The sequence below is a fragment of the Patella vulgata genome, chromosome 4 (genome assembly GCF_932274485.2).
Source record: "Patella vulgata chromosome 4, xgPatVulg1.2, whole genome shotgun sequence".
NCBI classification, from domain to species: Eukaryota; Metazoa; Mollusca; class Gastropoda; family Patellidae; genus Patella; species Patella vulgata.
The window spans coordinates 49,937,721-49,953,722 of record NC_065882.2 but is presented as its reverse complement, the minus strand read 5'-3'; the positions used below and the strand labels follow the sequence as shown (position 1 = coordinate 49,953,722).

General features: G+C 36.4%; 1 protein-coding gene across 1 annotated transcript; it reads left to right on the top strand.

Moving 5' to 3' along the window:
* Positions 1 to 202: 202 nt before the first annotated feature.
* On the top strand, positions 203 to 13,577 carry LOC126819608 (sorbitol dehydrogenase). Its single transcript, XM_050547733.2, has 9 exons — positions 203 to 1,163; positions 5,290 to 5,323; positions 5,667 to 5,831; positions 6,572 to 6,731; positions 7,132 to 7,250; positions 9,794 to 9,859; positions 10,259 to 10,434; positions 11,555 to 11,676; positions 13,407 to 13,577. The coding sequence occupies exons 1-9, from the start codon at positions 1,110 to 1,112 to the stop codon at positions 13,555 to 13,557; spliced, it is 1,047 nt and encodes a 348-aa protein (XP_050403690.1). The 5' UTR covers positions 203 to 1,109; the 3' UTR covers positions 13,558 to 13,577.
* The last annotated feature ends 2,425 nt before the right edge of the window (positions 13,578 to 16,002 follow it).

Genomic DNA, 16,002 nt, shown 5'->3' with positions numbered 1-16,002 from the left:
CGATTTTCACGAAATTCGAACTCAACCATCCTTAGTGTGTAAAGGTGATATATTCAAACATTTTTTTAAACCGGATAATAATTGTGACCTCTAGAGGGACCTCAAGCTAAAAACGTGATTTTTCGTACAATCAGGGGCCATAATTCAGGAAGTTACAATCCTATATGCGCAAATATCGAAAGAAACCAAGATCTGTGGGTTATAAACTTATATTTCGAGTTTCATCAAAATCAGAAGAAAATTGTGACCGCTAGAGGGACCACAACCTTGATATACCATATTTTTACGCTATTTGAGAACGAGGGACGGCCATTTTGTCTGTCAGTTTTGGGCCGATTTTCACGAAATTCGAACTCAATCATCCTTAGTGTGTAGCGGTGATATACTAAAATAGTTTTTTAAATCGGATAAAAATTATGACCTCTATAGGGTCAACAAGCTGAAAACACGATTTTTCGTACAATCAGGGGCCTTAATTCAGGAATTAAGTTACATCCGATATGCGCGAATATCGAAAGGGACCGAGATCTTTGGGTTATAAACTTACATTTCAAGTTTCAACAAAATCGTATAAAAAATGTGACCTCTATAGAGTCCACAAGCTAGAAACGTGATTTTTCGTACAGTCAGGGGCCATAATCCATGAAGTTTCAGTCTGATACGTGCCAATATCGAAAGTGACTGATATCTTTTGGAGATAAACCTATATTAAATAATTTCAAGTTTCCTCAAAATTAGATAAGAATTGTGACCTGTAGAGTGTCCGCAAACAATTGTGGACGGACGTACAGGGGCGACGGCAATATACGTCCACATGAAAATGTGGGCTATAAAAATAAGTGGAATAGATAAACTTATTTCTTTCAAAGCGTGTATGCAGGGGTTGTGCATATCTTTTATAGCTGTCAGGTGTGTTATTTACATATTTTTATTAAAATGTCTCATTATCTCTTGCCTGTAACCTTGTATCTGTTTTAAGATAAGGGCCGCTTGTTTTTTAAAAATATTAGAGTACATAATGTAAACAGCATAGATAAGTATTAGTTTTGTGCAAAAGAAACAGTTAATTTTTGAGAGTTACATAGAGATTTGTTTAATGCTGTACAAAGATGAGCGATACAAATCTGACTGCTATTGTTTATAAAAAGGGAGATCTAAGATTGGTATGTAAACATTCTATCAGTATAGTTGGAGCATGACGGAACATGAATATTGTAACACGGGATTTGTAGAGAGGATTTAAAATGAACGATCCAAAAGAAATGCAGTTTAAAGTTGACTTGCAACTGACTAGGTCATTTCGGGACTAAGATAAGGTATTTTCTTATTTAAATAATTCACTTGCATGCAGTGGTCTTTAGAAATAGGAAGAAACTGAAGCACAAAAGAAAAAGTTAAATAGGCAAACTTGTCAGTTCTTCTCATCTACAGCACACGTTGACCACTCGGCCATCCAATCTCCTTGTGTGTGCAGACTGTATGGTAGTTACAAGTTAGTGTTCCAAAATTTCAGACTAAAATTGCCCCAATATGTCACATATACCTAAAATTGTTTAATACTCACATGGTTATAAACACAAGTGTATAGAAACTAAATAAATAAACCAAAATGTGTAGATTGATAATATATAATTTCAATAGGAAACAAGATAGAAATTTATACAAGATATATAATAGTTATTATTGCACTGAATTTAAAAAAAAACCAACAGGTTTTCATCTTTATTTTTGAAGGCATAGAATATGTACATAACTCCTTTGTGACAATGCATAAACTGAATATGACCTAATTTTGTAAGTTCTTTGGATATCAGATAAAGATTACGTATTGTAAAAACAAAGATTAGACATATATGAGAGAGATAGAAATGGGTTTAACCTCCACTTGATACAAACTAGGTTATTTTGGGACTAACATATGGTTTATTGTGGTCTAGCAATGGGGGGGGGGGACCGGAGAAAACCCACAGGGTTGGATAGGCGATCCTACTCCTTGTTAGGTACAAGCGGGGGAGTCTAAACCACGCCACTTGACTTAATGACAGACTTTGTGATTAACTGCATGCTTTAAACCAATCAGCCACCCATCCTCCCCTAGAAATATATGACTGAAAGCACATAGACTACCCTCCCCCCTCCCCACTTTTTCCTATTAATTTTGAAATCTAGTGTAAGCTTACAATATAAGCACTTTGAATTGGTTCAACAATATTCTTCAATATGAGATTTTAGCATGTTAGCAATACCCCTCGCAAATGAAACTACTACGGTTGGAAACCAATAACCGTATCAATTCGAAGCATATTATCGACGTTATTGAGCAAGCGCCTTACTCCTGATTTTAACAGAGTCTGAGAAATAAAAGTCTATGTACGTATTAAATTTAAGCGCCAGAATATAGAGGAATAGTGTATTTACCGTGTCTCAAATTTCAGCTCAAAATATTGAGTTGTTTGGGCGTGAACGTCAAAACCGCTTATCCAGACACGTAACCATTTAAAGATTTCGGGTAAATTTTTCGTTGGGTGACCTGATCTAATCAAATGCCGTTGCCTTGGAGGTCTATTATACAGTGCGCAACCCACGTGCTGTACTTGATAACGAAAGGTAAATTTCACCTACATGTTATTTTAATAAAGTCTGGTTTTATCGAGACACCGTATAATACAGCTTGGGACACCGTAGAAATGGTTCCACTACAGATGTCTTCCACAGTTTAACGATACATATTGTAGCTAGGGACACCGGTATCCATATCCAGACGAAGACTGGCGGGTTTAAGGTTTTTGAAAACGTATCATGTATATTGAGGCAGTTGCCCACCCCTAAGTAGAGGATTTTAAGAGCTTTTAACACAAAATTAAGCAGTTTTATTGTCCAATATATAACCGAGATTGACCCTTTAATCAAGGAAACTACAAATAAATTAATAATGTCAGTAATTACAAGATTAACCTCAGCTAAACAATGTTTAAGTGCAAGAGTGGGTAGGTGGTCAGAAAGATGAAGAAGTTTGAAAATAAAACAGAGTTCATAAGGTTATCACAAACAAGGTTATCAATACAATACACATGTTAAGTTCATTATTTCTTCTCCATATTCCTGAAGCAATGGCCCGAGAAATCCCTCTCTGACCATTGCTGGATTGGCTTCTGATACTCCAGCTTTTGAGGAAGTGCTTCTATTCTTCCCGTTCAATTAAATCTATCCCAAGTACAGCAACATGACAGCCCTTCGTTTAATAAGGAACATTAAAAATAATATAATTTGTTTTTTTATAATTTTCACCCAAGTCAATTTTAATATAATTTGTTTATTATAATTTTCACCCAAGTCAATTTTAATATAATTTGGTTTTTATAATTTTCACCCAAGTCAATTTTAATTTCCACCCATGTCAATTTTAATATAATTTGTTTTTTATAATTTTCACCCAAGTCAATTTTAATATAATTTGTTTTTTTATAATTTTCACCCAAGTCAATTTTAATATAATTTGATTTTTATAATTTTCACCCAAGAATTTCCACCCAGCGCGTGACGTCATCTCCATTAGCCTCGTTTCCATTGTAATGTATTACGTTTTATGTTCACATACTGTAATTAGCAGATTGCAATGTATTATGTTTTTACCTTACAATATATGGACGTATATTGTTGTCACCCCTGTCTGTCCGGACGTCCATCCATAATTTGTTTGTGGACACTATACAGGTCACAATTCTTTGACGAGACTTGAAATATAGGTTTATCCCAAAAAGATCTAGGTTCCTTTCGATATTGGCATGTATCGGATTGAAACTTCATGAATTATGGCCCCTGATTGTACGAAAAGTCACTTTTTTTTTATCGTGTGGACACTCGAGAGGTCACAATTATCATCTGGTTTCTTTCGATATTCACGCTTATCGGATCTTAACTTTCTGAATTACGACCCTTGATTGTACGAAAAATCTCGTTTTTAGCTTGTGGTCTCTCTAGAGGTCACAATTTGTATCCGATTTAAAAAAAAAAAACGTTTGAATATATCACCGTCTTAATGATGATTGAGTTCGAATTTTCTGAAAATCTGATCGAAACTGCCGGACAAAATGGTCGCCCCTCGTACGCAAACTTTAAGAGAGAGAGAGAGAGAGAGAGAGGGAGAGTTTAACGTCCACTCGACACAAACTAGGTCATTAGTGTTTTGGAAACGAGGCTAATTGAGATGAGGTCACGCGCTGGGTGGAAATTCTTGGGTGAAAATTATAAAAATCAAATTGAAAACGGCAATAGTATTGTTCGTCTCCATACAGTATTGTTAACATTGTATCCGTATTGATAGCCGCGTTTGTCACGCAATTAGTTTTTCTGCAGTATTCTGCTATGCACTGGTTAATTTGGATTAATAAAATCGTGAGTCATGACGTAACGTTATGTAAACATATTTGGTCCAATTTGGAACTTTGTTTAAAGCGTAATGATGTTGTTATGCAGTTAGCTTTTCGTTGTTAATTGGACTTTTGACCAGTCATAATTTGGAACAGAAGTTTGCTTCCATTACAGCAGTGTTAAGTGGGATTAGCTCTAATCAAACGAAACACTGCGAGGAGTATGTTCTTCACTGACTTTTTAGATTTTGTTGTGAAAGAATGATAAGAATGATTCAGCTATCTGACATGGACGTGGTGACCGCTGATTTTGCTGAGGATGCGTGGATCTTGTTCACGAGCTTTACGCCTTGTCACTACAACACTTCAATATGGACATCTGAAATTTCTGGATCGGGTTTTGTAACGTCAAAACGATAGCTTATCAGAAATTAATTTATCCACAAAAATAAAATTATCTGAAGTTAATTTATCCTGTTTTGTTAACACAAGATCCAAAGTACCGTCGGGATTACGGGTTGGTGATGTTACATGCTAACGACAAATTTTCCAAAATTTCACAACAATGATATGAATCTAAATCTTGACAGTTCTTAAACTGAAAGTTAAAATCTAATATTATTTAAAAATTCACCACTAAAAACAACAAGCTCGTATAGAAGAGATGTAAATTCCACAGAGAAGAATTTGATCTGATTCCGAATTGATGGTTTGTAAACTGTTGGATCTTTCCTGATATGTAAACTGTAAAGTATAACACAAACACCCAATTGAAGAAAACTTATCAATCCAACACCATCACTATGTGCTGACTTTGGAGATGAATAAAAGAATATCCATTAGTTTAAGTATATCCGTTTTGGGTTAATTTTGATGTATTTCATATTTGCTATAATAAGGCCAAATTCTTCTGTTTTAGGAGGAAACAGAAATAAAGGAACCGGGGATTGGGCGTGAGTATTTAATATAGACATCATGTTATTGTCTGTGTCATATCTTACACTGATCTATAGACATAGTCTTTAATATGTTTGTATTTTCGTATAAGCTTATTTCTCACATTTTGCCGGAATTGTATCCTTAAAGTTCATTTTCCTTAAATGGTTCCCGGTATCTTTCATAAACCTTTTCCGATAGACTGTTCCAGATAGCGTAGTCCACCGGATTCGGGCCTTGGGAATGCGACTGTGACTGACGTTTATTCATTAAATTATTATTCAAAATTAAAATTATGGAACTAGAGTGTAATGGCAATCTCCCGGTTTTTATTTATTTATCTTTATTATTTCCTTCCAGAGGTTCAACTTCGTATGTGTAATGTTGGAATCTGTGGTTCAGATGTTCATTTTTGGACTCAGGGAGCTATAGGAGACTTTGTTGTCAAGGCGCCAATGATAATAGGACATGAAGGAGCAGGTGTTGTTAATAAATTGGGACCTGGGGTAACCAACCTAAATATTGGTCAGTATTTATTACTGTTTTAAAGATGCATTATGTAAGATTTAGATAAAGACAAAAGCTGACAGTTCTCGCTATAATAGTTAAAAAAATACTGGAAGGAGAATGTGTTGAAGAACGATGTGGTCTCTATTGTCATCTCTACCGTTGTTACCATATTAAACAAAGTCTCGATTATCCAATTTTAATAAATTATTAACTGTCAATCGTGTTTAAATCCGTTGAGAATCAAAAACATCCGATGACCCAGCGAGTTGATTATGGGCTTTGCATGTAAATAAAATGTCTAATTAATGATTTATATAACATTTCAGGCCAAATGACAGATCTGCATTAGACAGATTTAGCTCTTACATAATGCATCTTTAACTAAACTTATGATATGTCGAAACACGTATTGTTTGTAAGTTTCGTGGAATGACATTATCGTGGCAATCAGTTCTCTCATTTGTACAAACATTGATAAGTAGTGATTAAGTATATATGCATAAAATCAATAAAAATGTATTTCCACAATTCACCACCACCCGCCTACCCTATCAATTCATTGTCACGTAATTCCGTTCTCTTGTTCTAAACGATTGCAGGTCAAGTCCGGAAATAGTAAATTATGGAATGAGTTAAAGGTAACTTACATGCACATGTTGTCTTCATCTTGAGAACAAGTTCATTTACTTTATAGAACAAGAAATATATATTACTTTCGAAGTTTGGCCAATACACAGACCATTTTTGTATTACAGGTGACCGAGTTGCTATTGAACCTGGTGTACCGTGTAAATGTTGTAAGTTCTGTAAAAAAGGAAGATACAATTTATGTCCACGTGTGATATTTTGTGCCACGCCACCAGATCATGGAAATCTGTCACGGTTTTATTGTCATGATGCTGACTTCTGCTACAAGTATGTCACATAAGTACTTATCATCAATTTCATTAAAGCTCATCTCCAAAAATGTTTCTTTTTTGATACGACCATATGCGATATTCAGAATTTCTATATCGATTGTAAATTTCGAACACGGGTTGCAGAGTGACCTGTTTTACCTTTTGAAGCTTGCGAACGTGACACAGGACCACATTCTTGGTGAAATTGGTTGACAAGCATTTTAGAGCTAATATTGACGACTTTGTTGGATTGACTGGAGTTAAAATATTATTTAAACCTTCTGGGTGACATTAGCAACACAAATTATGTCCATGAATGATTTGGAACTGACACAAAAACAGTGGCTAATAAGAACAATACACGGTAGATAGATCGATAGAAACACGTTTGCATAATATTTATAACTTATTTCTAGATTACCTGATCATGTAAGTACTGAGGAAGGGGCGTTATTGGAACCATTATCTGTAAGTGTCCATGCTTGTACAAGAGCAGGTGTTACTTTAGGATCTAGAGTATTGGTTTGTGGAGCAGGTAAAAATATTGATTCTGCTTTTGCTTTTATTTCATTGCGACCTATTTTATTCGAAATCTATATTCTGCAGTAATCAACGTTCTGTATTCTCCATGTACTAGTTTTCTTATACTAAATGCAAATATTGTAATTGTAAACCATAATTTGTAGACATATTTTACATGCACAACACGGTGTCATCAGTCAAATGTGTTTGATGAAGTCAATATACTATATAAAGTTAATATAATACTACTGCACTAACAATCACACCTTCCCGGTATTGCCCGGTTCTCAAACCTGGGTCATTTTGGCGGAAAAGCGATAGTCCACAGTTCGACTACGAGGCCACTATGGTGCCCCACTGTTTATCACGGTGTAGAGGACTGGTGTAGCCACAGCAGCCGTCGGTACTACTACGTTTATTGCAACGGTTTGCCATGCTACATCCCGGTACTACTACGGTATCACCACGGTATCACCACGGTTTATCTCAGTTGACATTACGGTCTTTGCTGGTGTTTTGATGAAACTTGAAATGTATGATTATAATCCAAAGATATTGGTTCCTTTCGATATTTGCGCATAATCGGACCGTAACTTCCTAGATTATGGCCCCTGATTGTACGAAAAGTCACCTTTTTAGCTTGTGGACCCGCTAGAAGACACAATTCTTATCTGATTCTATAAAAGACGTTGAAATGTATCACCGTTGCACCATAATGACGGCTGAGTTTGAATTTCGTGAAAATCAGACTGAAACTACCTGAGAAAATGGCGGCTCCTTGTACGTAAATAGTGTAAAAGTATGTAATATCAAGGTTGTGGACTCTTAGAACTCAAAATTTTTATCCGATTTTTATGAAACTTAATTTTATTTGTATATCCCAGACCTCTCAGTCCATTTCGATATTCACGCATTTCAGAACATAACTACCTGTTTTATGGCCCTCGATTGTACGAAAAATCGCTTTTTTTTAGCGCGTTCTCTATCAACCTCTTCAAAATGTGGGCGTATCTTGCCTGGCAACCGCTGGTTAAATTTGCAGCAAGGAATGAGTTGAAACTGATTACATTTATGTTACATTGGATTCTGCATTATTCGCTTGAAACCAGCTGATAAGAGGTTTGGACAGGCCAAATCTGGGATGTGCGAAATTGATGAGAGGTTTTGTGAGCTTATTCTGTGACTTGTGAGATATGAGGTTTTGTTATGAAATATGCAGTATAATGATACCAATATTCAGTTAATCGTTTGATTTGATTTTTACAAATATATATTTTTATAAACTTTTGAAATATTTCTTTCCTTCACATTATTCCAACCTTTGTTAAGAAAATAATATACATTTTTGTGCTCTTAAGAGTTATTTTATATGGCAATGTAAAGCCTTATGGTGTAATGCTTTAGGGGGGTGGGATTGTAATTATGCTACTATCTTTTGTGTACACCCGTTTGTTTAACGGAAAATTTAAATTGAGGCTGAATTCGCAATATTGGCTTATTATGATATTTTGATATGAACATTATAAAAATTTGAAGGAAGGAATACGACTTTAACATACCTGTAGTAATTTATTAGAAAAACGAAAAGTTCGGAATCGGGTTAGAGTGCGACTTGTATGAATTTTGAAGATTGTTACGCCATTTTGGGTTTCTAAACCAATCTCACTCGGCATTATGGGCGGTCCGCCATTAATATATTATGGACGCCCACAAATTATACCGTTTTGGGCGCCCCATTGATCAAGTCGTGGGCACCCAACCAATCTTAATCGGCATTATGCATTATGTGCGACCCGACAATCATATATTGTCATTATAAGACGCCCACCAATCATGTCATTATGGGCGGCCCTCCGGGATAAGGCACCCCACAGATCAAGCCGTTTTGGGCGCCCCATCAGTTGTGGTGTTAATCGTGTGAGTCATTATGAGGAGCCTCACCATTTGGGGGGGGGGGCGCCTCATATATGACGACATGCTTAGCGGGGCGCCCATAAAACCAAGTGCCATTGGTTGTGCGTCCCGCCAATACTGATATGGGCACGTTGGGCATGTACAATTAAATTTGCATCTTTCCAAATGGTATCTTCACCACTGTCTCTATTTGGATTTGACCAGTCATAATAAACCATTTCAGGAAAACATGACATGGTATCCCAGATGGCAATGGTAGTTCTATGGGAGTTGGTTTTACATCAGAAGAAGCAAAAGGTGTTTTTGAAGAATTATTATATACATCTTTTGATTCTGATTTAGTATGTTTACCAACAGGTTCAAATATAATTCGGCCCTTGATTTCTATCACTTTTACAACGAGAAACAGATGCTACGTACGTCACACTAAAATCTGACATCTGAAATCATTGTCTTTATTTGCCGATTTTGTTGAAAAGGATTCGTGACAATTAGTTGCAGGACTTGGTGGTTGTCTTATTGACCTGTTAGACCCTTTTAAATTAACCTCGGAATCTTTTTCAGCTTGTAATCTTCTCTTTTGCGGAGATTATTCAACATTAAATGTCACATTAAATAAAACTTACAATGTTATCATTGCAGGGCCAATTGGCTTAGTTGTTCTTTTAACAGCAAAAGCAAAGGGTGCAGCCGAAGTTATTATGACAGGTGACGCTAAACATTTTATAACAGTATTGTTTTAGGTCATCATATCAAATTATCTTTATTGATTTTTCTTAATGTTGAATTAGATACCATTGGCCATTATTATACGAAATTATATTTATTCATTTGCCTTAGACACCATTGTATTCTATCATTCTGGAATTTTGAATTAACAGCTGTGTTTGATATTAATTTCATCCAGATATTCATAATATCATGACCTAACTAAGCTTAGCCTAGATTTTCAAAAAGGTTAAATTTTGTGTCGTTGCCCTCTGTTAAAGCAATTGAAGCATCATTTTTGGCAAAACTCCGAAAATATCTTATATGTTTGAATATGACATCCAGTGCATAACTGTGACTTTTAGTTAAAATTATTGATCTGGAAAATTATTTTTATAGATATTGATAAATCAAGATTAGAATTTGCTAAATCGTTAGGAGCTGACCATACTGTACTAGTAACAAGTAGAGATCCGGTAGATACAGCTAATAAAGTAGAGGCTATATTAGGGGATAAAGCAGATATAGCTATAGAATGTAGTGGTGCTCCACCTAGCATCAGAACAGCTATATTTGTAAGTTAAATGCCTAATATATAGGTAATTTTAAGTAGTCACCTAAACAGTGTACTAAAATTAAATGACTAACAAATAGGTAATAGTCACCTAAATAGTGTACTCTACTAGCAGATTGGGGAGATGTCTGATTGTTAAAATATATTTTGAAGAGGTCTTTGTTTTGGGGATTTCACTTTCTACGGTTTCACATACTATTTTTTTATACGCCCACATTTTTATTTGGACGCATATTATCGTCGCCTCCGTCCGTCCGGTCGTTCGTTCGTCCACATTTTTTTGCGGACACTACGCAGGTCAAAATTTTAATCCGATTTTGACGAAACTTGAAATATGGGTTTATCCAAAGATCTCGGTTCCTTTCGATATTCGGATATATATCGGAGGGTAACTTCCTGTATTATGACTCCTGATTGTACGAAAACATGTTTTTAGCTTGTGGACATTCTAGAAGTCTTTATTTTTATCCGATTTTGATGAAACTTAAAATGTATGTTTATATCCTTAAGATCTGGGTTCCTTTCGATATTTGCGCATATACATGTAGGACCGTAGCTTCTTGGGTTGTGACCTCTGATAATACGAAAAATCATGTAATTATTATCACTTTCATAATTGTTGTCACAGATTCACAGTACTTTATACGTTCTTGCGAAATTCTTAATAAATAACATGAATTCCCATGCACAATCTTCCCCCCATCGTCCAGGAAATGGCATTTCCGGGACTCTAGATTCCTGGACAGCCCTAGGAAGCTCTTACCTGTGGTTCTCGGCTCGTGGCGGCGTCATTCGTGTTAGGGGCCTGTGCATCAGTCGGCCTCATTTCTTCTACCCCCCCCCCCCACGAAAAAAAACCGGTAGGCCTCTGATTCTACGAAAAATCGCTTGTTTTTTTTAGCTTGTTCACTGTCCATCTCTTGCAAAATGTGATCTTGCATGGCAAAGGCTTTCATGTATGAATATATGGACTGATAATTCACCCGATCCGCCTATTATTAGCCTGCTAGTGGTGGATAATTATTACACAATAAATATTTGCTGTTTTGGCACTCATTTTACACACTCTGTGTATGATCAAATAATCAAATAATGAAAACATTTTGGGTATGTTTTTCAAGGCAACTGCACCAGGTGGTTGTGTTATGATAGTTGGTCTTGGACCAGCAGATGTTGAATTACCTATAGTCAATGCTACTGTAAGAGAAGTTGATATTCGTGGTAATTTTAGATATGCGAATTGGTAAGTTTCTTTTGAAGTTTATTCAGAATTTATGAGAGTCTGGGAGGATAATACTTACTTTTTGACACTCATTGTTGATTGGGTGATAAGGAAGAACCATTTATTGTTTTTTTATTGGTACGTAAGAACGACCCCTACAGAATTTTACATTTTCAGATTGCAAATTCCAAATGAAATTGCAGAGTTATCTTACCTAATACATTTCAACTCCACGGTCTTTTTAACGCAACGAGGGACAGAATTCTGGACATAGATTGTCTATTGGATCAAATGGATTAAGGAGGAACAATATTTTAATTTGGATTTTTTCAAGATTAGATACTATGTTTTATATGAAATAAAGCTCCCATTCCACCCAAACTACATTTTATCACGATTTCCCAAATACATTTTCTACGGTACTATACAATGATATAAGTAAATATAGCCACGCAACGCGTTGATATACGCCTACACAGAAGCTATGTCTCTAAAAAGATAGCCATAAGCATCACACACCCTATTATTACCGACAATCTAGAGGCAATCCGGGACACAGATTTACATCACTGTTTGGATTTAGAATTTATGTCTCGGTTGTTCCTACTGTACTATTGAACGTGTATTTCAAATGTGGCTGTAAAGTTCCAACTAATAACTGGGCTAATGAAGACAGGCTTACTTCCTAAAGTGTGCTATGGGGGAAATTGTGCACGGACATAGGCGCCACGGCCTGCTCTTAAATCGAATTCCATGTGTACCACGGTTTTTCGTCCCATCTTGCCAGATCCCCAGTCCTGCATGACTGACAAAGAAAACCGCGCCGAAAAATCCCGAAGAAATAAATCTTCCCTTGCCTGGGAGATAAAATCAATAATAACTTGTAATAACGTGTAAGAATACCTTCAAATCTATTATCTTTCTGAAGCTTATTAATCAGTTCCTTTAGGAACTGTCTCTGATTGGACGATGTCAGTGGACATCCTCCGATCAGAGGCAGTTCCTAAAGGAACTACTTATTAATATGGCCACGCATCTGTAAACTTCCTAAGATATAATATGTACGCGGTTGCCATTTATGCATTGAAATCTGTTGTCAGTGTTAGATTAGAATCTGCTGTTTCCGTTAAAAATGAATTGCATACATCAAAAAGTGTCCGTTTTTCACTAGGTTTAGAAGATGCTAGGTTTTGCTTTTGAATAGAAAACATGCGTCTTCTATCGTCCTTTTTGACAAAATACTTTCAAATACTTTCAGCTAAACGTTTCAAAATGTAATTTGTGCATTGATAACAACGTTAATAGTTGAACCTTTGCATTTTAAATCCAAACATTGATGTAAATGGGAGAATTTCTTTTTAAAAGTAGTCTACCACCTGCAATTTTGACACGAGGTTTTCGGTATACAGAAAAGGGTGGGGTGGTTAACTACGGAATAGAGTCACGTATCGCCGAAAATTGTTAAAAAGGCACCAATACCTCACACCAATTTTGAAAAAAAAATACGTTTACAAGGTAATTGTTAGAATGCCGACGAATAGGGTACGACACAATAATCGGACCACATTGAAATGTGAGGGTATAAAATTGTCCTTTGAAAGTAATTAATAAAGGGAGATAACTATCTAATAGCAAGATTATTCTTGTAACCATATTAAGGATCCGGGGCGTTGTAGATTACAAAGTGCGCTATAAACAAAAGACAGAAAATTATGATGACACATATTTGTTTGTTTATTACATTCTTTCAGTTATCCAGCTGCCTTGGATATGATTGCGTCTGGAAAAGTGAATGTTAAACCATTGATAACACATCGATTTAAACTGGAACAGTCTTTGGAAGCTTTTGAAATGGCAAAACAGGGCAAAGGGATAAAAATTATGATCAACTGTGAAAAATAAAGGGAATGATTAAAATAGTGTCCAAAAATATATATTGATTATACATTCTATTAAATGGGGCACACACCTGATATCGTAACTGTTGATTAACAAAAAACGTTGAAAATCAATAGGTTTCTTCATTTCAGTGAAAATGAAATGAAATGGGGTTTAACGTCCTACTGTTCTGCTCCGAACTGGGCTAATGAAGATGGGCATACGCCATACAGTCTGCTATGAGGGAAATTTTGCCCGGACAGCGGCACTATGGCCTACTCTTATATCGAATTCCAACTGTCAGGGGATCTTTTACGTACACGCTAATGTGTACACGGGACATCGTTTTTTTCGTCCCATCCGAACGACTAGACAGTGGTCCTTGTCAGACCCTCCGTCCTGCATCACTGACAAAGGGAACCACGCCGGAAAATCGGGATGAACTTTCTCGGCCAATGCAGGGATCGAACACCCGACCTCCAGGCTAGCGAGCCAGCGTCTTACCCACTTAGCCACCGTGATCCCCCAGTGAGATAGATAAACCCTATCAATTTTAACGAGATGTGAACGACAGATCAATGGATGGACGGAAGGGCGGATGGATGGTCAGGATGACAGGATAACAGTACTGTAATACGACAGAATTTGAAATGTGGCATATAAAAGTGGAGATTTGTGTCAGGTTATGGCCCAATTGCACCAAAAGCAAAGTATTCCCAAGACCTCTCTCCGTGATATGCAGTATATGGGGTTACATTATATGCAAGGGGAGCTCTGTAGATAAGTTACCTCTCCGACCCTCCAGGTTTCGAGATAAGAAAGAGTACGTTCTATCTGGCACAGCCTTCGTGAATCACAAACGGCATTATCTGAGGAATTCCTTATGTCATCTTTATTTTTTATCTTGATTTATTACTCATTCTTCACCTTTGTTTTAAATAACAGATATTCAAATCGGTTAAAGGAGCTACATGTATAATCTCTAACTCAATATTTTCCATAATATTCGAAATTAAAAACAAGAATTAGAATTCAGTATTGATCAATTTCAGTCAATATTGCCGTGAATTTATAGGATCCTAATATCCAATATTTAAGACACAATTAACCATTTTATGATCAGTACACGAGAAGTGTACCCTATGGTTTCGGGCCCCATTTTGTAATGAACAAATAAAAACATATCCTACAACACAATGTGAAAGTAATTAGTAAAGGCTGATTCACAAACGACAAAATAATAATTTAAACACGTGTAGAATGATCTATAGGTGTAAACGTCTGTCGTTCAATTTGAGCTGTTCACATATTTCACCAAACATAGTTGATTAGAAGTTACAATATTTTTTCAAAAATTACATACATTCATATTACATTAATATGTGCTTTTAGAATCATTTTCGTCTATTTCATGTTTTAAAAAAATAGAGCCATACACCCTTTAAGGTTCAGTTCAGGTTGCTTACCGCGCGGTGTCTAACCAGCAAGTATCCTAAGACGAGTTTAAGTCTTTTCAATTTGAAAATTGTCATAAAACCTCGCTCCCGTAAACACTTCTTGGTTGAGAGCGCTAATTTTCGTCAATTCACGAAGTATTTAGTCAATTTTACATAAGGGCTCGCGAGAGAAAAGGGGTTTCTATCTCGGTGTTAGCCGAGAGAATTCCTCAGGATTTTCAGTGTGGTCTCTACGTACCTGTATGTCGTGTAGGGCAAAACAGCGTCGGGTTTTCCGGGTCGACCCGTTTACTTGTTGGCGTGTACGTAAAAGAACCCTTGACAGTTGGAATTCGATAAAGATAATGTTCCTCAGGATTATCCAGTGTGGTCTCCACTTGTCTGTGTGCTAGGACAAAACAGCATCTAGTCGTCAGGATGGGACAAAGAAACGAGGTCAACCCGTTTACTCATTGGCGTGTACGTAAAAGAACCCTTGACAGATGGGAATTCGATGAAGATAATGTTCCTCAGGATTATCCAGCGAAGTTTCCACTGTGCTGGGACAAAACAGCGTCTAGTCATCCGGATGGAAAAAAAACGAGGTTTACTCGCTGCCGTGTACGTAAAAACAAAAACCCTTGGCAGTTGGAAATCGATGAAGAGTGCGTGGAACCGACCCCTGTCCGGCAACATTTCCCCTATAGTACTCGGCATAACGTGTGCCCATCCATTGCATCCAATCACTGCTACAACTACACAAATAAACCAAATCATAACAAATGAATTGAAACGAAATGGTCTGCTTTGACTGGGCTAATCAAGACGGAAAAGCATAACAAAACAACAAAATAAAAAAAACCCATAAAATATTTCCATATGCCTATGATCTCCTAATTGTTGAGCACATCCCAAGTCCATGGGGAACAAATTATAAACTGCTATGATAAAATTTAATGTGTTATTAGAATTTGAAACACTTCTTTAAAGTCTATTGGGACGCATAGAAATGCCACCGCCATTCGTATATATA